Source organism: Vanellus vanellus (genome assembly GCF_965231255.1).
Source record: "Vanellus vanellus genome assembly, chromosome: 1".
NCBI lineage: Eukaryota > Metazoa > Chordata > Aves > Charadriiformes > Charadriidae > Vanellus > Vanellus vanellus.
Window position 1 is genome coordinate 113,542,302 of NC_138905.1, and position 26,071 is coordinate 113,568,372.

Here is a 26,071-nt window from a genome sequence, read left to right on the forward strand (position 1 = left end):
GTCTTCGTATTCGGTCGGAGATACTTTATTCAGGTTTGATTAGCTTGTTAAATCAGTTTGTTTCTTGAGAGGTTTTCTCTGAGCTATCATCTGTTCAAATTATCAGCTGGATTATCTGTGCTTATTTATTACTTTGATGAGCAAAATTATTTCAGTTTATCTTCTTGTCTCCTAACTTTTATGATACTTCTCTTAGAATCACAAGATTATAGAAATATTGCTTGGGAGGCATCTCTGCAGGTCATCTCTTCCAGTCTCCTCTTTACAGCAAGACTGTCACAAGCAGCAAACCAGATCATGACTTTGTCTAGTCAACTCTGCAATGATATAGACACCACCACTTCTCTGGACAACATTTTCCTGTTACACTTTTCTTGGAGTGATTTTTTTTTTTTTTTCTTGAGGTCCACAGTTTGTCGTCTTGCCAATTATCATGTTGTCCAACAAGATACATGCAGAGAAGAGCTTGGCTCTGACATCTTTGTAACTCTGTTTCAATAAGTTGTAGGCTTGGTAATTAGCCCTCTATTTGTGTGAACAAACAAGCCAGTTTCCCTAATGATTTCTCTAAGAGACATTTGCTCTAAGCCCCTCATCATGACCCTTTACTGCACTCTTCCAGATTACACATATCCCTCTTGAACTAGGGGCCCAAAACTGGACACAGCACTTCAGGTGTGACCTCACCACCAATGAGTAGAGGGTTGGAGAAACATTCATTGTTCTTTTCAGATAATTTAAAATATATCAGAAAATTATCTTTTAATGTCATTTAAGTTTTTTTCTAAGATACTTCCTTTTTTTATGGCATAAATTTACAATAAATTGGATCTTAGTCCAGCTCATGAACAAATGCTTTCAGCAAGTCCCAAATGAATTGATGTAATGAGGGAAATATTTTAAATCTTTAAAATTTCATCTCTATTCATTTTAGCCGCTAATGTAAGATTCTAAACTAACCCAGACATGAAAGAGAAATTTTCTTATTTGATCACGGTAACTAATCTTGCTGTGAGCAGGAAGTTAGATAAGATAACCTGTAGAGGTCACCTCCAACGTAAATAATTCTATGATTTTATCTCAGTTTCTCAGAGATATAAAGAAAAAATCAAATTTCACAGCTCAATTAAACCATCCCAGATTTAGCCTGGGAGTTTATGTAGATGACCTGTTTTATGCTGAATAGAAATAGTTACCTGGAAGGTAATGGAATTATTTCTGTGCATAGATTATCCTTTCTTTTATTTACTTTAATATATGTGTCCTTTTAATATATTGATCTATAAACTGAGGTAGCAAGACAAGCTAAAGACATTAAATATACTTTGTGCAATAATAAGATGTTTGTTAAAAGTGTATTGGGAGCATTCAGCATTATAGAGGTTCTATGCATAAAAGTGTATCCTCTTTGCAAAGGACTGGGATGATAACAGCCATAGAGACAAATATATTCTGCACAGAATAGGTGCGATATCTCCAACAGTCACACTTCTGTAATAATGATTTCTAAGCCCTTTTTAGATAGACATTTGTTAGATCCAATTTCGTGTTTCTTCAGGATTTAACCATTCAAGGAAAGACTTTGTGATGAAGGAGTATTTTTCTGAAATACTTTCATTTTTCTTGAGTGTTGAATATTTTGAGTTGGTTACTAAATAGAAGAATCATCTTAATCTGGTGTCTTTTAATGTTGTTTAGGTAATTTATGATTTCTTTTTTATATCAATAGGTTTTCAATAGTCAATATAATAGTATCAAATTCATCACTGAATTATTTATAGGTTACAAATAGAATAACATTAAATTATAGATAAAAATGCATGCAACAATAGTTCTAGCTTTGTTTGCCATTGAAATAAGGTAGTATTTTAAAAAGGTTTCTATGAAAGATAAAATATATGTATACAAATAACTATATATCAAGATGTTTCTGAATAATATTATCTGAATACTCTGTAAGTGATGTACTATAACATTTTTTAATTACTTTTCCGTAAATTCCAGGAGCAGAAAGTGAAGGAATACATAGAGAAAGCATATCAAAATGGCTAATTCTCCCATCCCATGCGTCCAGTACCTTTCCTTCTAAGCAGACTTTTCTTAGCATAAGAAAGCTTAGTGGCTGGTGCAGATGTTATTTCTGTTCTTCGGATCAATCCCAGTTGTTAATATTTTCATGCCTTGGATGCATTAGTAATAATGGAAAACTTGAGTACTTGATTGTGGACGCTTGCATTTCCAAATGTGGGTGCAAGTTTTTCGAGGACTTGAATGGAAGTAAGAGAAAATAAAAAGTATTGCTCAAAGTAAACTGTACTGAATGAAATGATGACTCCATAAATTCAAATTGCAGACAATTTGAAGTGTCTCAGGAAACACATACCTTTTATAAGGAGAATGCAGGCAAATTGACTAGTGTCAAGAGAAAAGGCTACAAGTCCTTAAATCTGAATTTAGGCACTGCCTATAGGTCTATGTGCCTGGCAGCAGGAAGTCCCCGTAGCCATTTCTGCATGCCCTGATGACATCTGTCCTCAACAGGACGGCAGATTTCAGAAATAGACTGAATGGGGCAATTCATATTTCTTTGACCTATTAATTCATTTTCTTGAGATGTCAAACAGACATCCTTGGGTCACATTTCCACAAGCTCTTTGTCAGCTCTTACAATTAAAAATGTGGGGTTTTGTGTAGTTGAAGTTGATATTCTGATTTCATTATGCAGTTCCAAGAAATGAGAATGAACTGCTTACGCTTGTATTAAAGAAACATCCTGATGGAGACTGAAACTGATTTTTGAGGCACAAAATGTTTTTGCTAGGTCAGTCCTTTTCTCTGAAACAGGTAATTTGGGGATGTGTTGCCTTTCACATGAAAAAAAGACAAATCCATGAGAAAAGCCAATGCAGTTGGTTGTTTAGAGGTTCTTGGAACTAGGGTTAAAATACTTTCTGTTCTGGTACAGAGACGTTGTCAGTGTTTTATTCAAGATGTAATTAACTAAATACTACTCTTGCTGTTGCTGACGTTAGTTTAGATGTTGTCCTGTTTTAACTTATTTGCTGTCTTCTGGTACATTTTATAGACTACTATATTTTTAGCAACAGTTGCCAAAAGAGAAGCTGTATGCAATTGCAATGGTTGCTGTATCTGCTTGCTTGTTTATATCACCTAATAACTTTTGAACTCAAAGGCTAATTTCAGCATTTTTCTTGTGAGAGTTGAGGGGACGGGATTAATCGTGCCTTTCGTTGTGAAGATTTCTTGTTTTTAGATCGGTCAAGATACATTGATTCCATAGTTATGTGAGCTGATTTCTTGCCCTACCTTTATTAGAAAACTGTCTTTTAGCACCTTTTTTTTGTTTTTTTTTAGAGAAATCTCTTAATACGTACTTCACCTTAGAAACAAACATTACATGAGTCTTCTGCAGGATGTGTTTGAATCAGACATTTTTGTGAGGGTGCGCTGTGTATTGTTTAAGCATAGGCAAACTCTTGGCTCCTGCTATGAGACATGGAGGAATCCATTCTTCACAATGTTTTCTACTACTCGTTAGAATCATAAGGAACCTTGACTGACAAACTAGTATCTTGAAATGTCCAGGATATAAATTTGAAGGGGTCTTGCAGGGTCTGCCAGACTCAGAAGAACCTTTCTGATGATACAGAAAAGATGATTCCGGTATTTTTTTTTTTTTTCCTCTTTTTGTTACATTAGCAATGTTGAATTGGTTGTCTGATCATTTGAAGGTTCAATGTATTTGGCATTCAGCAAAAACACTGCATACAATTTTTGGCCTGAAGTTTGAGAAATGTTGTTTGGATTTAGATTATAAAGGCCAAGTACTTAGAACGAATGCTGGCTCAATCCAGTATCCCTCTGCAATTTGAAGGACCACTTGAGCTATTAGCTGATTTTGAAGAAAGAATTTTTGCAGTGATTCAGTTTGGCTTTTTTTTTGTTTGTTTGTTTTTCTCCTAACTCCTGATCCCAGTGTCATGTTTGCTGCTGCTGTTCTGAAGGCAGTATGAATGTACTCTTCAATTAGGGTGTCAGTGTTCAGTTGCTGTCTTGGTATGGTATCAAACTTGTGCTGACTGCCAAGCAACAATGAAGAAATGCAGTTTTCAAAAGTTTTTACCTCAGCAAAACTGAAATTAAATACAATGAGGTGCTCTTATAGCATGAGTGCTTCTTTTCAGCAACATTTCTAAGGTTTGTGGCTTTAAGGTAAAGTTTACAGTTTTGGATAAATGTCAGCTTTATGTTGCGCTTTGTTGTTTTTTTTTTTCTCTGTATTGTGTCTGATTTACTGTTCTATAATAAAACACTGTTCAGTGGAGCAGGAGGACAGCAAGGTAGATTTTTATGTTGGAAAGATCACACAGACTCACAGAGAGCAGCTGAGGCATGAAGGCACCTCTGGAGATCACCTGGTGCAACCCCCTGCTCAGAGCAGGGTCAGCCAGAGCAGGTTGCTCAGGGCCATGTCCAGTCAGGTTTTTAATATCTCCCAGGATGGAGACTCAGCAACTGATCTGGGCAACCAGTTCCAGTGTTAAACCACCCTTGCAGTAAAAATCATGTTTTCTTACGTTGAAACAGAATTTCCTGTATTTGAGTCTGTGCCCATTGCCACTTGTCCTGTCACTGGGCAGCACCGGGAAGAGCCTGGCTCCCTCTCCTTTACTCTCCCCATCGGGTGTTTATACACACGGATGAGATACCCCCTGAGCCTTCTCTGCTCCAGGCTGAAGAGTCCCAGCTCTCCCAGCCTCTCCCCATCGGCGAGAGGTGTCTTCGAGCTGCAGCACATCTGTGATACAGATACTATATCCCTATGATATAGATTATGAACTGCTTCGTGTGAAGGCCTGTACCAACCTTGCATAACAGTAGGTGAGAGGAGGTTATATATTAAAGCGCATTTTAAATTTATTAAGATTCAAAATATTCCTGTTCAACTAAATACTACCAGCTGTACCATCAATGATTTCTCTTTATTAAGGGCAATGCTTTTTTTTTTAAGGTTTTGTAGTCAGCTTGTATCGCTCTCTTTGCCTACGAGCTTTTAGGTTTTGCAAATTTTATTTACTCCATTTTAGAGTAGATTAAAAAAAAATCCTAAGTTGCTGTTACTGACAGACTGTCACTTTGAAGATTAAGATCCTAATTTTTCAAGTTTATTTTTATTGAGGTACTTCTGGTTTTTTAGAAGATTCTACCTTGGGTGTGGGAGAAATTACGAAATTATGAATTCACTGACTACATAATTTTCAGTTTGGGAAGCATTTCTCTTAAAATTCATAGGGTCTTGAACTACTTTTTCTCTCTGTTTATTGCTGGCAATAAGAAACATTTTCAGATTAAGGTGGTTTTGTTAAGGTGGTTTTAAGCTTTAATATAGGTATAATCACTCTATTCTAGATTTTTTTCCCCTGTATATCTATTTATCTATGAGGTTAATATAGGATAAAGATTCCCCAGTATGTTTCTCTACAGTGGAAATAGTGTAATATTTTATTAAGCAGTGAATTTTAAACTTCATTGATTTTTTCATTCATGATAAGAAGCTCTACTGAATTTAGCTGGAATAACTTTAATAGAATTAAATAGCTGGGTCATGTCACGCCTGACAGAACCCATTTTATAGCTAAAGTCCTCCAAAATTCATGCCTTTCACTTACAGAAAATCTTTCTTGCCAAAAACAATCTTGAAGTGAATAAAGTTAGATATCTTGTTGGTTTGGGATTTTTTGGGGTTTGATTTTTTTTTTTTTTAATTTGGTTATCTTTTAATCTTGATTTTCTGTGATAAGCTTCTACGCCATGATTAGAAAATACACATATGGATTAAATATTGACTAAAACTTCCAATATTAACCCACATGGAAATATCCATAAAACTCATGATGTTTATACACGTATGTTTATTTCTAAACTATAGTTTCCTCCGGTAGGGGGAGGCAGTAGTGAGTAACATGTTTGAGGTAAGTCCTGTGAGTTAAGCTGTAACAAGCATACTTTGTTTAAGCAATGTCCTGATTTACAGTTGTATACTGTCTCTGTTCGGATAGTAATATCTTGTCTGTTTTACTGTTTCTGCTGCAAGTGTCGTAGGAAAGAATATCTAACATTGGATTTTCTGACTATGTTTCATTATTTGTGCCATTGTTGCACAAAATTGGATCGTATTGATTCTCTTGCATCATGCATTTCACCCCTATAACATCTGTTATGGCCCAGAAGGCAGTTTGAACTTTGTGCTACTTCTAGCTCTTCTCATCAGGGAAAATGACACTTCAACAGATGTAGGAAATGAATTCATGACGACACAAAGACTGTTCTGTCTACCTAAAAAGGAACCACTCTGTATTCTATAAGACAGAAATTCAACAAGGAATCCATAATGATTCAAATAAAACCTTGGAACTTTCTATCAGGACTGTATTTCCTACTGACAAATCCAAATTAACACTAATGTGATGAAATGGAACGTTCAGTGAGACTGAACTACTTAATTAATCGTGCAACTTGATGTTAAACAATTAAAAACGTAGCGAACACCTCTCAGTACAGTCATACCCTGGAGAAGAGATGCTTTACGATTCAGTAGTAGCCTACCACTACAAAGTTGAAAAGTAGCCAACCTCCATAACTTTAATTTTTTTGTTTATTGGCTTTGCAGATGCAGTTTGTCTTTCAGATATTTCTACACAGCAAATTGCAGGCAAGCTTTTCAAGGCTGTTGAATTGAAGACAGGCTATCATTAGGCCAGTTAATATATCTATATTCATAAGAAAAAAAAAGAATAATATGATGTTATAGTGCTTACAGGATATTAGAATACTGTCTGAATAGAAAACTTTCTGTAGTTTATTAAACTGCTAAAACAAGTGGAGAAAAAAATCTAGGAGTACATTTGAATGATAAAATGTTAAGTGATTTACGTTTCAATAGACTATTTGGATTAAATTTTCACTACAGGTTCCCACACACAGAGGAAAAAAATATTCTTTAGCATTATTTTTAATCCCAAAGGATTACAAATATGTAAAGTGTTTTTAAACACCTCAAGTCTCAGAAACTTTACAAGCTCAACAAGACTATCATCTCCTTTTTAGCGGGTATGCAGATGATAGGATTTCTTCTCAGTAGACAGTTCACTTAAACATAAGAGAGATGTGACAGTATGTGGTAAAATCCTACTTTTTCTAGCATTTTATTGTTGGTTTGCTGTTTAATGATGATAATTTTAGTAATGATGCCATTAGCTTTAATGGTCATTTTATGTGTAACAGCTGACTGCATGCCATTCCTTCTTCAAAGGTCTGCAGTGTTGGAGTCTTCTTCATTGTCTATAGGGAAAAAAAAAAAATAGTACCTTAGGTGACTTATGGTATCTCTGAACATGAATTCCATTTGGCGATTCCATCTCTGGAGTTCAAATAGCTTAACAGACTTTAATACAGTTCTATTTTGTACTGTTGTTGTAATGGAATTACTTAGGGCAGAAGTGTATGGTTCCTGGTTGTTTGATTACTCATGGAAACAGCTCAAATCAGACTTTCACTTACCGAACTGTAACTTTATGGATTGTATAATGGTTTTGTATTTCTGACTTTGCTGAATTAATAGTTGAAAAAAGTTAACTGATTGAGATTTTTAAAAAGAACCTAAAAAAGCATTTGCCCTGAAATAAAATGCCCTTGAACTGTCTGATACTTCACAAGTTCAGGGTACGTTTAATAATTTCCATTTTCTCATTTCAGCTTAGGAGTCCAAATGGGTGTAAAGTATAGCATTTAAAAACAAAACAAAGCACCCTTTTTGCTGTTTAGAAGTATATTAAAAATAGAAAATATTAGAAATTTAAAAGAGAATCCATTTCTGCAAAGATTGCGTTAGTGTAATTTTCATTCAAAGCCTATTCACTTTTATCTGGGAATCAGTGGATTTAAACAGAATATTCTCAGAAACCTGCATAACAAAGGGAAAAAAGATTAGCTGGGTGAATAGTTGTTCTGAGATTGAATTTGATACCAATTAAAAACTTACTAATTTCTTCATGCTCGGGAATAATGAAACCAAGTTTTCTGAGCATATTAAATATTAAATACTAGTGTAATCATTTACTGAAAGCAAAACCACGTCACCCAGGTAAGTTTACTTCCTACATGAAGTCAGAGCGTACTGACAGCCCAGGGTATAACTACGGTCAGAGAACTTAACGCTAAACAGAATTAGGACCTTGACAAAGAATACAGTCCTTCTCTCGGCTATATCTTGCGGTCTGCTGCTTTTTCTCAGAAGCCACTGCCAAAGCCATCTGAATTAGCTCCTGTAGCTGTCACCTCTCTTCTTAGTTCCATGTTGATCCCAAGCTATGCCTTGTTTTGTCTTTATAGTTGTGTCCTTTCCTTTTTACTGCCTTCACATTGCCGTCTCCCTTTCAGTAGGTTTGCAACCCAACAGATTTAGAAAGACCTCTCCACAGCGGAGTGCTGTCTCATTGCCCAAAAGTAAATTCTAAAATGCATTCAAATCTACTGACGTTGCATAAAACTGTTCAACTGTATTGTATCAAATTTACATTCTGGAAACTGGGGCAGAATATGGTATGTTTTGGTTTTTGGTATCTGCGTGGTGTCATACTTTTCAACATAAACAAAAAGAATCTTTTCTGGTTTTTGGAGTGTTTGGATGTTTTTTTAAGAAATGGAATTATCAAGAAGATGCTGGATGCAGTTACTAGTTGGAGCAGAGCTTTACCTAATATTATTCGGATTTTATTCAGAGATTGTCTTCTTTTCCTTTTTAGTATCTTATATAATTTATATGTATGTTTTAAATATGCATTTGTATAATATATGCATTTAATATGTTTTAATATATTGCTGAGTGACAATAGAAGTACATATGAGAGTTACTGTTACACTTTTTCTAAGCTCTCATTGGTGACACCTCACTTCTGTTACATTAGGTAATCTTCTCTGTAGACAGAGCTATGGCAGGTTTGTGATGCTCGTTCTGAAATGTGAAGGACACTAGTGCAAACGGGACTGAAATCAATTAGTCCACTAAATATTAGGTCTTATGAATAGTTGTCTGTCTCCGTATTTAACAGAACAAATGGACCTCTTATTGCTACTGTTACTTATGTTCCTAAGTGATTTTTAAACCCATTAAGGAATAATTCAACAGAATCCTCTTAGTGTAGTACAGCTGATGATAATTCTTCTATAATGACTATGATGAAAAGGGAAGGGTTTGGTTATATCACCTAGTGCTAATAATGTTTTTTTGGGGTTGTTGTTTTTTTTTTTTTTTTTGCTATAAAATTGCACATGTACTGAAGACTGAGTGAAACCCTGACTGACTTCACCTTTTCCCAGAACAGCTGTACTACAGTAGCATTACATTCCACAGTGTTCTACCTGAAGTGTTCTTCTAGATCTTGCCATTTATTTATAGCTAGTTAGGTAATATCCTTGGAAACATGGGAAGAGGCAGCATTTTGTCAGATCTATCAAGAAACTACTATTCATTTCTGGGCTTGTTTTAACATAGCCAGACACAGCCTTTACTGATTTCTTGAACATCACTGTTCTGATAAAACATGTATTCACCTGTGTATTCAAAGACCTTCAGATCAATCTGGTACAAAAACCTCCCTTTTATAGTAATCTGGTTAGCTGTTAGTGCACAGCAGTAACTTGATTTGTGTTTACGTTGCGTTCCATCTTCATCAGAGCTTGTAATAACCTATTGTAGTTCTTCTTGAAATAAATTTGGAAGTAATGTAAAACTTTGTGGATACGTTATCTTTTTGCAATATTTTACTTTCGGTAAGTGAGGAGTGAGCCTTCTCCTAGCTTAGTACTGGACTATTTGCCTGACTACCTAATAAGCACAGATTGGTAGATTAATCGCTTAGGCAGTATTTTTCATTCTAGTTTGCATAAAGCAGTATTTTTCTATTTACATGAAGCGGAGCTAGGAAAACGATGAGGCTGGAAAAATTGGACAGATGGTCTTATATTTTTCTATTTTGTAAATATTAAAGTACCATATGTAGAAAATATGGTTTCTTTTTGGATATTTTTCTATTTTGTAACTATTAAAGCACCATATGTAGAAAATACTATTTCCTTTTGGTTTCAGAGATATAGCTAGCATGTCTCCACAGAGTTTATAATTGCACTTATGCTAAGAATTTTAAATCGAGTTCGGCCTTTTGCCAAAACTGTGTTACAGTCTCAGATATCTGTTTCATTGATGAAGGAAAAATATTCTCTAACTTTGCTTTTCACCTCTCATCGTGCAGTTCCTTACATTCTACCTGACATTTATTACTTAATATACTGCATTTACATAGTTCAACGTCAGTTGTTACTGTTATTAGAACTGAGCAATGAAATTGTCCTTGAAGCAATACAGCTGAAATGCTAATGTATATATTCCTGAAGCAACCCTACAAGGCTACAAACTCTATAAAAAAATATAGTACCAGACAAGTGGTGGAATAGGAGCTTAAAAGGGAGTCTGTGATTTGAAATAAACGTCTGGACTCTAATCTCTTGAAATTCCCCAACCTCTGAATTTATTAGTACCTTGGTTTCCAACCAGCAGTTATATGTCCTGAGGTAAAAGTGAAGCTTACCCTGAGAGGTAAGTAAAGAAATGAGGCTTTGAGTAGCCTTCTGGATGATTTATTACAACAAAAATAAAACTTTGTCTGAAACTCGTTTCCTTTCCTACACTTAAGCTTGTCCTATGCTTCTGGTACCATGGACATAAAAACCATAGATGAGAATGAGTCTCTTTCTCAGTCAGCGCTTTGCATGTGTCCTAAAGGAACCTTCACTGTGTTCCGTGCTATTGCAAGTACCTGCGCCGGTACTATATTCAACATTTTTACAGTCCATTTCAGTTTCTTCCTGATCCCTAGGTAGTCATGCCCTTTTCCTGACCATCTTTGTGGACTGACAAGTTTTGATGTCAGCAGAGAACACACAGTTTTGCCTGAAGTAGGATGTGTTCTTGGGGGCTTTTTGTGGTTTCTTATGGAGACGGTATAAAATTTTAATAATAATTTAAAAAAAAAAAAGTAAGTCCAATTGTGATGATCTCCTCAGGAAGAGTATCCACAATTCAGGGCATAACCTCATAAAAAAAAATGTTACTTAATGTACAGACGTTGGGTTTGTTTTTTTTTTTTTGTTTTGTTTTGTTTTTTTCTAAAAATACCCAATTCTGTTAAATTTAGTTTGGCAAACTGATACTGAAGTAATCATCCATTTTCTTTGCCTTTTTTTGGTTTGGCTTTTGATATGACTATTGAACAAAAAATTCAAATCTAGTCTAATTCTTGCTTATCCAGGCCGATTACATGAAAGTACAACAGTTAATATCAAATCTATTTCATGACACTTTTCTCTGTATTGTAATAATTGCCACATTACTATGTATGTAATAATAGATATCATTAGATAATTATTTTTATATCGTATCATCATTAGATAATGTTTTTTTTCTGTGCTCACCTTTAATTGTTATTTTCAACAGAACCAAATAATTGTGGGTTTTAGCAGGTTTTAAAGTTCTAATATATTCACGAGTGAAATTGGTCACACTGAAAAGTTAGTTTGGAGTGTAATACTCCCCACCTCTAGAGATGTTTGTACTGTTGGACTTTCGTACCAATTATGTAAAAGGAATCTAGTAAGCTTGGGATATTCAGTATACACTGTAGTTTGTGTTGCAGTTTTCAAAAAGGTGAAATATTTCCACATACACAGTATAGAGTATAATTATTATATTTCAAGACTTAAAACCCCAGATTCTTGAAACAGTATTTTTTTAAAACTTCAGATACACCCCAGTTCTGTACTATGTATAATGCTGAATGAAAATTTTGATTATTTTCTTCTCTAAAAAATAAGTCCTCCTTTTGTCTGTTTGATTTCTTCCTTTCTTGATTAGAGCTTGAAATTAACTTGACTCTCTATCCTTGTTATTGGTTTGTGAACATTTATTGTCCAATTTTGTAAGGTAATGGTTTTTAAAAAGCTACTTAGGGTGATGATAATGCTGGAATTGTTATTATCGAAGAGAAAATAGCTATTTTGCATAAATAAGCCCTTCACCAATAATACTGGCTGTGTTGTGTAGGTTATTCATAGGGTCATGGGACCATAAGATAGTTCAAGGTGGAAGGGTCTTAAGAAGGTCTCTAGTCCAACCTCCTCCTCAAAGCATGGTCAGTTACAAAGACAGACAAGATTGTTCAAGGCTTTATCCAGTGAGCTCTTGAAACCTGAGAGAACAGAGATTGCGTAACCTTTTTTGGGCAGTCTGCTCCACTTTCTGACTTTCCGCATCATGAACAAGATTTTCCTTATGCTCAGCCTGAACCTCTCTTTTTCTTTCAACTTGTCTTTTGTCTATCTGCCATAAACCACTGTGAAGAACCTGTCTGCGTCTTCTTGAATTCGCAGTAGGTGTGGGCGGGTGGCTGTTAGGTTCCCCTGCAGCACTCTCTTCTGCAGATGGAACAAGCCTCGCTTTCCCCAGCCTCTCCTCACCAGTTGTATGACTCCCAACAGGTTATTCCTCTCCCAGGTGCAGAACTTAACATTTATCCTTCTTGAATGTCATGGTGTTCCTGTTGATACATTCTCCCACTCTCTCTAAGTCAATTACTTCCTTCACATCAGCAATAAAGGTCTTAAATAGGGCAGATCCCAGGACAGAACGCTACAGTACCCCACTTGTTACTGGTCTCCAGGTAGAGTATGACCCATTAGCCACTGCCTTCCAAGCCAAACCACCCAACTAGGTTTTTACCAGCCTGGCTGTTTGTTCATCCAGACTGTAACACCCCAACTTTGTGTGGTGGGTTGGCGTCAGCTGGCAGCCACTTGCTCACTCCCCCCCACCCCTAAAAATACAGGGATGAAAATAAGACTGTGAGTGAGAAAACTCATGGGTCAGGTTAAAGATAGGAATAGCATGCAAATTACTGTTGTGGGCAAAACAGAATGTAGTTGAGGAATTTAACTTTGTTTATCAACCATTAACATAAATATTTAATTACTAATTTGAGTATTGAGAAGCAAAGAAGATAAATACTTAAGCACTTAGGGGAAACACATTCCCCTTTCCCAGGCTTCAGATACCTTTCCTTCCCCATTCTTAGTCTCCACTCCCCTTGTTATCACCATCAATGCAGGTTACACTCAGTCGCTTCGGTGAGGTGATGGCTGATGCAGGAGGCTGGGTTGAGGACAGTGGTTTCTTTTGGCCATTCCTTCTTTCTTACTCTTTTCTTCTATCGCTTCTTCTGCCTAACTCATTTCCTCTGTTCCTTTGTGGGTTATCCACAGGCCGTGATCTTTTTGGGGAGTGGACTAGCTCTGGCATGGACTTATGCATGGGCCACAGTCCCTTCAGGGATGTTACCAACTGTGCCTTGGAGCACTTCCTATTACTCTGGCCTTCTTGTCCCCATCTTGGTGTTCTAAGAGGTGCCACAAAGTCCTCCAGCTGGCTCAGCTGTGTCATGCAGTGGGTCCATTGTGGAGCCAGCTACAACTGGCTGTGTCTGTCACAGCGCGACCCCTGACCTCCCTCCCACACAAGCCACCCCTTCAGCCATCCCCTGCTTCTTGCTGTTTATACCCAATACTCTTGAATACAAGAATATTGTGGGAGGCAGTGTCAAAAGCCTTGGTAAAGTCAAGGCAGTTACCGCCCACTGTTCTCCCCTCATCCACAAAACTAATCATTTTATCCTAGAAGGCAGTGGGGTTGTTCAGGCATGATTTACCCTTGGTCAGTCTATGCTGAGCATTCCCAGCCACTTTATTCTAGTTGAGCTTTTGGTTTTACTTTTGTGTGTATTTCTATCCATTTTTCTTTTTTTCTTTAATTTTGTCCTCAGTCTCAGGATGTGAGGCTGTTATTCTTCACTTAATATCTTTTCTTTATTTTGTTTTCTCCACCTCTCTATATACTCCAGTTCAAAAGATAAAATGTTAAGCTGAAAATTTTCAGATTTGTTGAACAGGCTCTATAGTAGAGAATGAGAAAACACAAAAACTGAAAATATAAAATTTAAACTGATAAATGCCAAAATGTATTCACAACCTACTTTATGTTTTTCAGCTCTACTTCAAGTTACAATTTCACTTAGCAAAGTTGAGCTCAGTGTGGGTGAATCCAAATTCTTCACATGCACAGGTATGTATTAATTTTACTTGTAGCTATGTATTTTTTGTTAGATTTTCAACCTTTACATAATTTGAAATTGAATTAATTGATTCACAATATTAACTTAGATTAGCGTATTTTTCTATAGTCACAATGACTTTTGAGAATTGTGATAAATAGTAGATCATCACTGGCATTACATTTCCAGTCTAGAAACTATTCATTTCACACTTGGAATCACTGTTTAAATTGTCCGTAGCAGTACAGGTAATTTGTATCTGTTAGGATGCTTCTTTAGTTAAATAAGCTACTAGGCTAAGCTTAAGTATCCTCTCCAACCTAATGAGACACCCAAAGAGTCTTCTGGTGAGGCAGATGTCAGTCAGGAGGAGAAGGGTTTGCATTTGCAGCTGCCTGATGTGTATCCTTGATGTTGCTGAGTTGCCATCTTCCATTGACAATGACACGTGGCCTGACTACACTGGCAGCCCAGCTGATTGATGACTTGACCTGTTGATCCAGTGACTGCTAAACAGCCTGTTTCTTTCCTTTAGGACTTTATACCTTTTTGTGTTTCATTTTTTTCCCCTCTTGAATTCTTGAGCTACTGGTTATCCTGTCTCAATGATCATACATCTGCCTGCAGTTTTGCCGTGCTTATATTTCTACAGATTTTCTCACAACTTGTAATTTAGCAGTTCTTTGGCATTACATAGACATTGTGCATTGGGTAGGCCTATGTGTTGCATAATTTCTACCTGAACTTCTAATGTTAGATTGTTTTTTGGGTTTTTTTTTTGTTTGTTTGTTTTGTTTTGTTTTTGTTTGTTTTGTTTTGTTTTGTTTTGTTTTGTTTTGTTTTTTTAGCCATTGGTGAGCCTGACAGCATAGATTGGTACAATCCACAAGGAGAGAAGATTGTTTCTAGTCAAAGAGTGGTTGTTCAGAAAGAAGGTGTTCGATCACGTCTAACCATTTATAATGCAAATATAGAAGATGCTGGTATATATCGGTGTCAAGCAACAGATGCTAAAGGACAAACTCAAGAAGCTACTGTTGTTTTGGAGATTTACCGTAAGTAAAATATCAATTAACAAATGAAAGACTATGTTTTAAAAGCCACTGCTATTGAGAAAGTAAAGCCTGTCAAAATACCTTGCCAGGCTCTGAACCTTATCTTCCAAATAATTGCATCTCCTGCAGTTTAATTAATGGATGTTTTGAAGATGACTTAAATGAAATGCATGGTCACTTTGTAATATTGTAGATCATTTTTCCTTTGTATCTTAGAATGCCATCTTATACGGGTGTGCTGTGTGCCCTTCAAGGAAAAGAGGAAATACGAGAAAAAAGTTATGTCAACCTAATTCAACAAATACATCTACCACCTATTAAAAAATATGTGCATAAATAAAAGTGCAGGAAGTCGAAAGTTTAGACTGAAGTAGTTATTTTTTTGTCAGTCTTTCCCTGTTTTTGGACTTATACTGGAATTTTGCTGTAAAGCATTGAAGCTTAATGTGATAGGCAACCAAAATGCATTTCAATTACAAACAACTAATTGAGGAGTATATTTGAAAAGTAAATATATACTATTGTGGTAATATATTCTCTGAGAGGTTTGGTTGTTTTTTTTTCAATTTACTTAAATAATTAATACGTTGAAGAAGTACAGTGTGAAGATGTAAGGCAAGATCTTTGTTGGTGAAAGGGTGGGACATATGACAGCAACATTTCAGCTGAGTTATTGTCTAATTTCAGTAGAGCGTATTTTTTAATATTCATTAAAAAACAGTTTGTGGGTGGACTGAGCTCTGAGGAATTGCAATGAGATAGAAAATACAAAGTAGAATCATAAAGCACTGCTTCTGAAAGGTACAGATAAGTCAGATAACAAAAGACATACAATTTAAAAAAAATCTATTGACAAAACAACCATTAAAGTGGTGATGGCAGTTACAAGAGATTACATGATGGCTTGAAAGCTGGAACTTCAAAAGATTTCGTTTTGTGGAATTCATTTGTATGCTTAAAACTGCCAGTCATGCCATTAGCAGACTGCTGAGCAAGGTTGAAATCTTTTGAAGTGTTTGTATGTGGTAATTTTAATAATTCTGAGGTTAGATAAACCCAAAGACCTACACAAGAAATGTGAAGGTTTGTGGGAACTGACATATGAAAGTTTCTTTATTCGTATTTGTGAAGCATTGTAAGGAAAAAATGGGATACACTGTACTCCTAGGGTCTGGTTTAGTACTCACTGACATCTGTGAGAGTTTTTTTTTTTTTTGACTCGCATATGGTCAAATACTTCAAATATTTCATAGAAATACTTTGTAAGATTATATAAGAGATGGATATAACAAAAGTGTGCTCCCTCTGCCATGGGTACCGTGTGGATTATTTGAGCCTGCACTCATCAATGCAAAAAGGTGGAGGTGGAGTTGCATCTCTGACTTATGTCCTCCAAAGTGTCCTTTGAAATGTAATTGAGAGTCCTTGATCCTGGAGAACACAGGTCAGTTTTTTTCTTCTGTGTGCAAGAAAGTCTTCCAGAATTTTTTTCTAGGCAATTCGTTCCTGCCGTTATATCATGTATGAGATGATGGATTAATGGCACCTCAGATTTCTAAAACTAAATTCTAATAATACTAAACTGATTCAACCCATTAATAAAATTAAATATCGAGTTTAGTTATTTGGGGTTGGAATAATTAAAAGCCTCATCAGGCCTAAAAAAATCTTGTTATTTCCTCAAAAAAAAATGGTACAAATTCTTATGACTTAGTGATATTTAGTTTCTCCATATAGTTTCCCACTGGCTTTTAGGTTTTTATGTTGTACTCAGCTGATGGTTTTCACAGTCAGTGAGGCTGAATTTCCACCCTTTTAATAAGACTTTTCCAAATAATTTTGGTGATTTTGGTGGAAGTTTTGATGGAATAAAACCATGAGGTTTTAATTAAATAATAAAATAATGAGGAATAAAATGCACAAGAGAGTAAATAGACTGTTAACCTGAATGTATAGACCTCTAAAAAAATTGGACTCTGGAACTTTGAAAATAATGAAAAATGTATTTATAAAACATGCTTAGTTTATATAAATAAAACAAAGATTTTCATAATGCAAAATGATTGTAAAATCATTTCTACTAACAAAGTGGAAGTCACGTGACCAGGTCCATTTGAGTCTTATCTGGGAAAATTATATTATGGAAATAATTCTGTATTATCACAATGAGAAGTCTTAATAATCATCTTTATCTGATTTGGTTTCATGCATAATTTTAATGCTAAATGATCTGGAAAATGCTCACTCTATTCTGCTTTCTTCCTTTTCAGAAAAGCTCACTTTCCGAGACATAGTATCTCCACAAGAGTTCAGGCAGGGAGAAGATGCAGAAGTCGTTTGCCGTGTTACTAGTTCGCCTGCCCCCATTGTCAGCTGGTTGTATCGGAATGAGGAAGTCACAACTATTGCTGACAGTTAGTATTTTGGTAACTCTTTAAGTTATACATTCTAATTAATGTTAAAATATTATTGTAAAAGAAGACTAATCACGTTATAGTGGAACATGGATTTTGGTTAGCTCATCAGTTTAAGTAGAATTTAACCCGGTTCTGTGGTCTAAAGAGAATCCATATGCAATGGTTTCCTTCATGTACCATTTTTTCCAATTGGAAGCTTTGTCTAGATGTAACATGAGGGTCCAAATGCCCAAAAGTTTGCTGGGAGCTCCTTCACAGGAACTCTTCTTGGGTTGCCATGTATGTAGGAGTCGAACATATTTTTAAACACACACAGATAAACTTCACAGTGCACACAAAGCTATGACACTGAGCAAGCATTGCACTGAGTTCGATATACTTGCACGTTAGGTCAGAGCATTTCAGGTGGATAGGCTTTTTGCACTATTGTGAGATTTTACTTGCATGAGTGTAAGCTCCCCCTTGAGTTACAAACAACTTGGGGTATAAGCAATCTGTTTAGGCTAGATTCCCTAACAGCTAGACTGATAAATTTAGGTGAAGATGAATTCTACCTTCCCCACATCCAAGTTCTAAGGCTGTAGAGAGACAATTAAATTAGGCACATAGAATTTGTGTGATTTACCCCCTGAAAAACTGTGAACCATTTTTTCAGTGCTGTCTCAATAGTTTTCTTTGCCTCTATGGAAAACAAGACTTCTCGCGTTTTCTGGAAGTGGAACTAACGTTGTTGGTGAACCACCTTATCCCTCTTCTTATCAGCCTTTATCTCTGCACTTACTAAAACTCAAGGTTGTAGTGTAGAATTCTTGTTCTTAATAATTAAATATTATTTCTATTTCAAAATGAAAAATGAATGTTATGTTTGATCTCTTATGAAATCACATAAACAAATGTGGAGCGGTTGCTGGGGAAAAAAAAGCTTGTTTGACATTTCTGGACTCAGACTCCTCTCCATTGTGAAAGAAAGTTTTGATCAAACAACTTTCTTATTTAGTATATCCTATCCCTTCTGGCATCTAAACACAAACACTAAGAAGAAACAGCAAACTTCTACCCTTAGAAAAAAGAGTTGCAATTTTGATATACATAATTAAACAGTGAATGTAGGTGAGATGTAGAAGATTTTGAAAAACAAGAACTCTGAAAACAAAACAAGATTTGGCAATTTAGCAAAAAGTCTTTCTCAAGGATGCAGCTCAGAGCTTGAAAAAGTAAAAGTGCCTCAAAGGTCTCTCTCAAAATTTTTTATTATTGCCATTTTATTTGTTTTTCCAAACAGTCTGGATGGTGTAGGATTAGAAAAGGAAATAAAGCAATGTTTCCTTTCTTTTCCAAAATCACATATTATGAAGATTCTAAGTTTTTAAATTTCAAAGTGTAAATTTGTCTTTTTAACCATTTTCTTTCACAGTGCTTACAATGTGAAAAGGTAAAACAATAAAAACCAGTTATAATTTAAATAGCACAATACTTTCCTTATGTTCTGATCTGGACTAGTATCCAAATAAGATCCCAGTCATGACTGGGAGGAAGTGAGATTTTAAATAAGTTAAAAATAGGGCATTATGATCTTTGTGAGTTTTGCAATGTCTATATGTGTTTATAATGGAGGCGGAAAAAGAATATACCCAAAGTCTTACTGTTAAGAAATTTTTTCATGCCTTGTTAAATAAAAAGACTGTTTTGCATTACATTTCCAGCTTCAAAATCTTCAGTGAAGGATCTGTACCTGTAATTTTTTAGCATGATTTAAAATTAAATAACATCAAATTTGTCTGTCATACTCTAAAGGGTGCCTGTATAAAAAAATATTATTCTTGTTGAATTTTAATTCATAGTAAGCTAAAATACTGAATAATTTCATATCGAAACTGAATTGTATATTGCAGCTTATTTGTGGGGCGTGAGAAAACAGGTCCTATTTTAAGCGTTCTAGCAATGGTATAATAGGAAGACATAAGATAATGTCATTCCTTTAATTTCATGGCTTTTCTGTTATATTCTTGACCATTCTTATGTTGTATATGTTACAACTAGTAGGATTTTTGCAGCACAAACTTTTGACTATTTCAGCTTCGCAAATTCTTGACAGTTACTAGTATCTATATTTGTATATTCCATTTGAATAGAAGACTGATTTTTTTTTTTTCTCCCAGAAGGCTTGTGCACAAAATCAGAAGTGAAAATTCTAAGATTTTTGCTGTGTAGTAGGCCTATAGCTGAAATAGATGTAGGTGACATAGCCTCTCGCTATTCTGAATTAGTTTCTGTATATTCCCAATACCTTATCTGCTCCATTGCTAGATCATTCTCAGATTTACAGTCTCTTTTGAGTTCTGTAAACAAGGATGTGAGTGGCTGTCCATCATTCTTCAGTTAAAAAAAAACAAGAAACAAACCAGAAACTAGATGAACAGTGACCTCCAAAAGCATTTCTGGTCTTACATTGTATGCTTAAGGTTTAATAGAGCAATATAGAAAGCATAATTTTCTGGGGTTGTTCTAAGAATTTCTCTGTTGTTTTCAAGAGCTGCATTGTCATGACTCATAATTCCATTGTATGGAAGTCAGGGACATTTTATTAGCTATAAAAGTGAATGGGTCTGTTTTCTTCGATCAGATCTTATCTGGAGTTGTAAGTGGCTTGCTCTGTTTTTGCACAGTTCTGAGGCTTCAAAGGACATTGAATACAACATATTCTGCAGTGCTTAAAGCAAATATAGAAATTCTATGTACAGACAGTTGTGTATTAGTTTCTGGTTGGACTTAACCATAGAAGAAGATTAGCTGCAACTGTTAATACAAATATGCTACATATAAATTACCCACTATCTGTATAAATATGCATGTTTTATTCTATCTCTGCTCAAATCATTAAGGTATTTCAGAAGTCTGCTATCAGATTAGCAGTTTTCTATAAACATAGCACAGGTATGGTATTAAAAATAAAAGGAGGACTAAGGATAATCTCTGTCCTTTAGTAGACGGGGCCAGAAACAGTGACAAAGGATGAGGAAAAGGCTGAGGTACTTAATGGTGCCTTTGCCCCAGTGTTTATCAGTAAGACCAGTTGTTCCCTGTGTACTCAGCCCCCTGTGCTGGTAGACAGGGGTGGGGAGCAGTTCTCGGAGACTACATTGCACTGAGGAAGAATCAGAATTGGTTTGCCACAGACTACTCAATATGATCTAGAGGGTTAGTCTGGTTCATTTGAAGTCTGTCTTATCTAGTCCTTCAGAATAAGAGAGAATGTTTTTTTTATGGACCACAGCAACCATAAGATAGCATGCATTTCCCTAGGATTGTAACTAGATGCATTTTCAAAAAGTGAATTCTAATAGTTCTCCAGAACCTTTTATCATATATAAATTGTGGTCTTGAAGAGAATCATCTTACATACTAAAAATAGCTATGTGGGGAAAAAAAACCAAAACACCCTAACAGAATTACATAATTGAGAGTGTAAAACAATAAAATGTATCAGTGCATACAGGAAACATGAAGGACGGACCAGTCCTCAATATTTTCTATCCAGTTGTGTACAAGATAAAATTTTCTACATGCATTATAGTTTCATAGAAGCATAGAATCATAGAATTGTCTAGGTTGGAGGGGACCTTGAAGATCATCAAGCCCAACCATCAACCTAACACTGCCAAAAACGGCCATTAAACCATGTCTCCTCTACACATCTTTTAAATACCTTCAGGGATGGCAACTCCACCACTTCCCTGGGCAGCCTGTTCCAATGTTTGATAACCCTTTCAGCAAAGACATTTTTCCTAATGTTCAATCTAAACCTCCCCTGGTGTAACTTGAGACCGTTTCCTCTCATCCTATCACTTGTTATTTGGGAGAAGAGATCAGCCCCCACCTCTCTACAACCTCCTTTCAGGTAGTTGTAGAGAGTGATAAAGTCTCCTCCCAGCCTCATTTTCTCCAGGCTAAGCAACCCCAGTTCCCTCAGCTGCTCCTCATAAGACTTGTCCTCCAGACCCCTCACCAGCTTTGTGGCCCTTCTCTGGACACGCTGCAGCACCTCAATGTCTTTCTTGTATTGAGGGGCCCAAAACTGAACACAGTACTCGAGGTGAGGCCTCACAAACGCTGAGTACAGGGGAACAACCCCTTCCCTAGTCCTGCTCACCACACTATTCCTGACACAGGCCAGGATGTTACTGGCTTTTATAGCGGGGCATGGGTCACGTGGTATGGAATACGTGCCTCCCCTGCCGGCTCCTTGGAAATTAACCCCATCCTTGCCGGAACCAGGACACTTGGCCACCTGGGCTCACTGCTGGCTCATATTCAGCTGGCTGTTGACAAACACCCCCAGGTCCTTCTCCACTGGGAAACTACATTACACTGAGGTACTACATTACATTACTGCATTACTGAGGTACAGTTTCCCACTTCAAGTCAGTATTTTGTGCAGTTCTAATTACAGTAGTGGAAAAAGTGGTGCCATTGCTCTGCAGAGCCAATGTAGATCTGTTAAATACACTTGTGTAAACTGATGTGCAAAGGTGACTGTTAGCTTTAGATGGTTAACATGCTGTGCTTAGGTTTGGTCTAGAAGAAGAAATCACTGGGTTGAAAAACAGTCCCTCCTGTCAAGATTTCAGGGCGTTTGTTGACCCAGCTGGTCTATGCACAATTGATTCCTGCTGAATGACAATAGTGTCATTGTATACTTAGTGGCATTTTAACAGTGACCTGAACTATTCTTTCACAAGCCTACCAAAGGATAAAACATGGACAGCAACGATTTCTAAGTCACACATTCAACTCACATTCAATTTCTTAGGTTTCCTTGTAATACGATCTGTGTTAATTTTGACTGTATGTAGACAGTATTAGCAGTGGAAAAGGACCCCAAATGTTTTTATTCTGTTATACTTAGTTTACTCTTGAGAATATCTCCTACTGTATCCATTATGTTTTTTCTTCAACGAAAGTTAAAGATGTCCAGCTAACACCTACAGTTTTTGTTTCCTGTTACTAAATAAGCTCTCATTTTCCAGCATTATAAAGAAATAAGTGATCTCCAGTCCTCTTATTCATGTCACACATTAAATATTTATGTTAACAAAACCAAAACAAAAACAAATGGCTACTAATTCTTAAGGAGGAACTAGATCTCACCTTTTCACAAAATTTTGAAGCAGAGCTCTCTGGGACTTGTGTAGGTACAGAAGAGAAAAAGATGATATAATTTGTATGTGGTAGTGTGTGAAATGCCATTAATGTTCAAGCATGACTTTAATAAACTAGAAATAATTAGCATAAATGTGTTGAGGCCACTGATGTCCTGTAAACCTCTATCAGGTGAAGCATAATTAAATTTTCTTTTTACATTTTTCTGATCGAGTTCTTGGTGATCAAACAGAACCCACATGGCATAAAAAGCTGTTCTATTTGTAAATATATGTGCACTTACTTTCTATGAAAAGGCTCTCAGCTGTATATCTAGATAAAAGCTTTCCTACCAAGTGTTGTTTATCACTGTTTTTGAATATCAGTGTTGTGGGAAATCTAGCATGCTTTAAAAATCTAGCAGAATCAAAAAGGAAAGCAAAGTGAAAAATGACCCTCGGTTGCTAGTTAAAACTGAAAGCTAGTAAATCTTATCGCCCTGAAAGGATGACACTGGTTGAAATAGAAAAGAGGCAGCTGAATAACGAGTATGCAGGTTCTTCAAAAACCACATCCAGTGGACTGCAGGCAGTAATTCTCCTCAAGAGTCCATTAGTATTGACTAGTTATGGTGGGTTGACCTTGGCCAGCTTCCAGGCACCCACCCAGCCACTCTCTCACTTACCCTCCTCAACAGGACAGGGGGAGAAAATGAGATGAAGCAGCTTGTGGCTGGAGATAAAGGCGGGGAGATCGCTCACCGATTACCAGCACAGGCAAAATGGATTTGAGTTGGGGAAAATTACTTTAATTTATTGCCAGTTAAAGAGAGTTGAATGGCGAAACACAGAGACAAAATTAAAGCAACACGTCCCCCCTCCTTATCCCCAGGCTCAACTTCCCTCACTTCACGTTGCCGAGTCCTCTACCTCCCCCGCTCTAAGCAGTGCAAGGGGATGGGGAATGGTGGTTGTGGTCACTCCTTAACAGCTCCAATGTGGGTCCTTCCCATGGGCTGCAGTTGTTCAGGGTAAACTTGCTGTAGCATGGGGTTTTCCATGGACGGCAATGTGGTTATCTGCTCTCTCCTGGGGCTGCAGGGGCATCTCTGCTCCAGTGCCTGGACCACTTCCTCCCCTTCTACCATCTCTCATCTTGGTGCTTACAGGGCTGTTTCTCTCATTTTTCTCATTCCTCTCGCTCACAGTTACAGCACAGCATCCTGCTCTTTCTTAGGCTTTCCCAGAGGTGCCACCACCTTGGCCAAGGGGCTCAGCCGTGCCCTGCGGTGGGTCTGCTGGAGCTCGTTGGAACCAGTTGTGTCTGTCACAGGACACCCTGTCCTCTCCTCAAGAGACTGCCCCTGCAGCCCTCCTGCTGCCGATATCTTGCCGTGTAAACCTGATAACACTAGTTCAGACAGAAAGGAGAGAAAACTTAAATACAGATTCAGTTTACTCTTGCAGATTATTATTTTGCTGCTGCATGTGCAGGAATGTGTATGCATACTTGTTCAGAATCTAATTTTTTCAATGAATTTAAGATACTCAAAAGGTGCATTGAACTTCAGTTTATGTTTATGTAGAAGGTGGAGTGGTTTGTTGGATTATATCTTTGTAGCAATTTCTATGAAGTGTTAGACTATGGTGAGATCATTGACTGAGGAATAATGAATGAACACAAGAATGGGAAGAGGGAAGGAGAGCAAGCAAGCTGAGAAATGATTAAGCATAGTGCCATAAAATGGGCATAAAGACAGTTGGTTATTCTAGATAGAGATGGAAGAAACATTTCTAATTTATTTTACTATAAATCACTCAATTTAACTTTTTTCCATCTCTTTAATCTTTTTGATATTTTGTGTAGGTGTTCATTAATGTTCCACTCATTTTGCAATAATTTATAAATTTAACTTATATTTGATGACTCCTGAGAGTAAGTAGGAAGTTATGGATGGAAAATCCAGATTGAATTTTAGGAAATGGCAATGTATTTTGGAGTGGGAAAAAAAGAAAATTCTTGGCTGACATTTTACTTTTAAATTGACAAATGTTTTGTCAATGAGCATTCTGATTGTACAGAGAAAGTACGTAAATATTACCCATTTAAGTTAGCGTTCCTCATGTTGTCTTGATTACTAACCCCGCTTAATTTCTTACTTGCCTTTCTAGATCGATTTGCAGTATTAGCAAACAATAACCTCCAAATTCTTACCATCAATAAAAGTGATGAAGGAGTATACAGATGTGAAGGAAGAGTGGAAGCCAGAGGAGAAATTGACTTTCGGGACATAATTGTTATTGTGAATGGTAAGGAGTAAAAGTTTTTGAATTGACTTCTTGCTTTACTTGATTATCATAGCCTATTTTAAAATATATCGTCTTGTAAAAAATACTGATTAAACTGGTTAATATAGTTGTCATGTCTGTTTAGTATTGTTTTCCTATAATGTAATTGCTTAATATTTTAAAAAAATCTACTATACTGTGTAAATAGAATTCATTGCATTTCATAATATCAGTTCATATAGACATGTAAAAGATGGATTACTGTTTTTAATCAATCACAGAACACTGACAATCACTGCAAGACTTGATTTTCAGATTATAATATATAGTAGTTCAGTTCAGCCTGTATTTTTCAGTGTTTTGTCATTTACTGTTAAAATACCACCCTTGATTTTTTTCAGTTATTCACCTTCAGTGCATTGAACGTATTTTATTAACTGTTCCAAAAGTCACAGATACATTTTGTTAAGATTAACGGTATTACTTATAGGTTTTTAACATTTTATTTTCATGAGTAAAATATATAATGAGTTATCTGAAAAGTGGCATTATCATTTTTATCAGTTTATAATAAACCTCTAAGAAGGAATATGGATGGATTAAGATGAGATGGAGCATTTAGCTCAACCTCTCTCTTAAATCCAGGGTTGACCTGCTGAAAAATAAATATCTCTTCATATTTTGTCTGGAAAGGACACGGTTCCTAAAGGGCATTTTTTATCCACGCATTCTGTTTAATGTCAGTTTTTCAATGAAACTACTTCCATTGTGCCTATTAGGTTCTGAGTTATAAATGCTTTGTCCTTGTCCTTGACCGGTCCTTCTTGGCAAACCCCCATTTATGGAAGTCTTTACATAAGTTGAAGTTGTAGTTAATTTCAGGAGAAAGAGCAGCTTCTGGCACAGTTATTATTTAATCCATATAGTCAACCTTT

General features: G+C 36.2%; 1 protein-coding gene across 2 annotated transcripts in view; it reads left to right on the plus strand.

Moving 5' to 3' along the window:
• NCAM2 (neural cell adhesion molecule 2) overlaps window positions 1–26,071 on the plus strand; it is a gene marked incomplete at both ends in the record, with an annotated part of 318,048 nt that overhangs the window by 150,621 nt on the left and 141,356 nt on the right. The window contains 4 exons of one of the 2 annotated variants that reach the window (XM_082492362.1): window positions 14,174–14,248; window positions 15,086–15,292; window positions 17,563–17,706; window positions 25,020–25,157. In XM_082492362.1, coding sequence (XP_082348488.1) covers window positions 14,174–14,248; window positions 15,086–15,292; window positions 17,563–17,706; window positions 25,020–25,157 — 564 coding nt within the window. The remainder of the gene's footprint in view (window positions 1–14,173; window positions 14,249–15,085; window positions 15,293–17,562; window positions 17,707–25,019; window positions 25,158–26,071) is intronic. The other variant, XM_082492363.1, reaches the window with a different exon arrangement.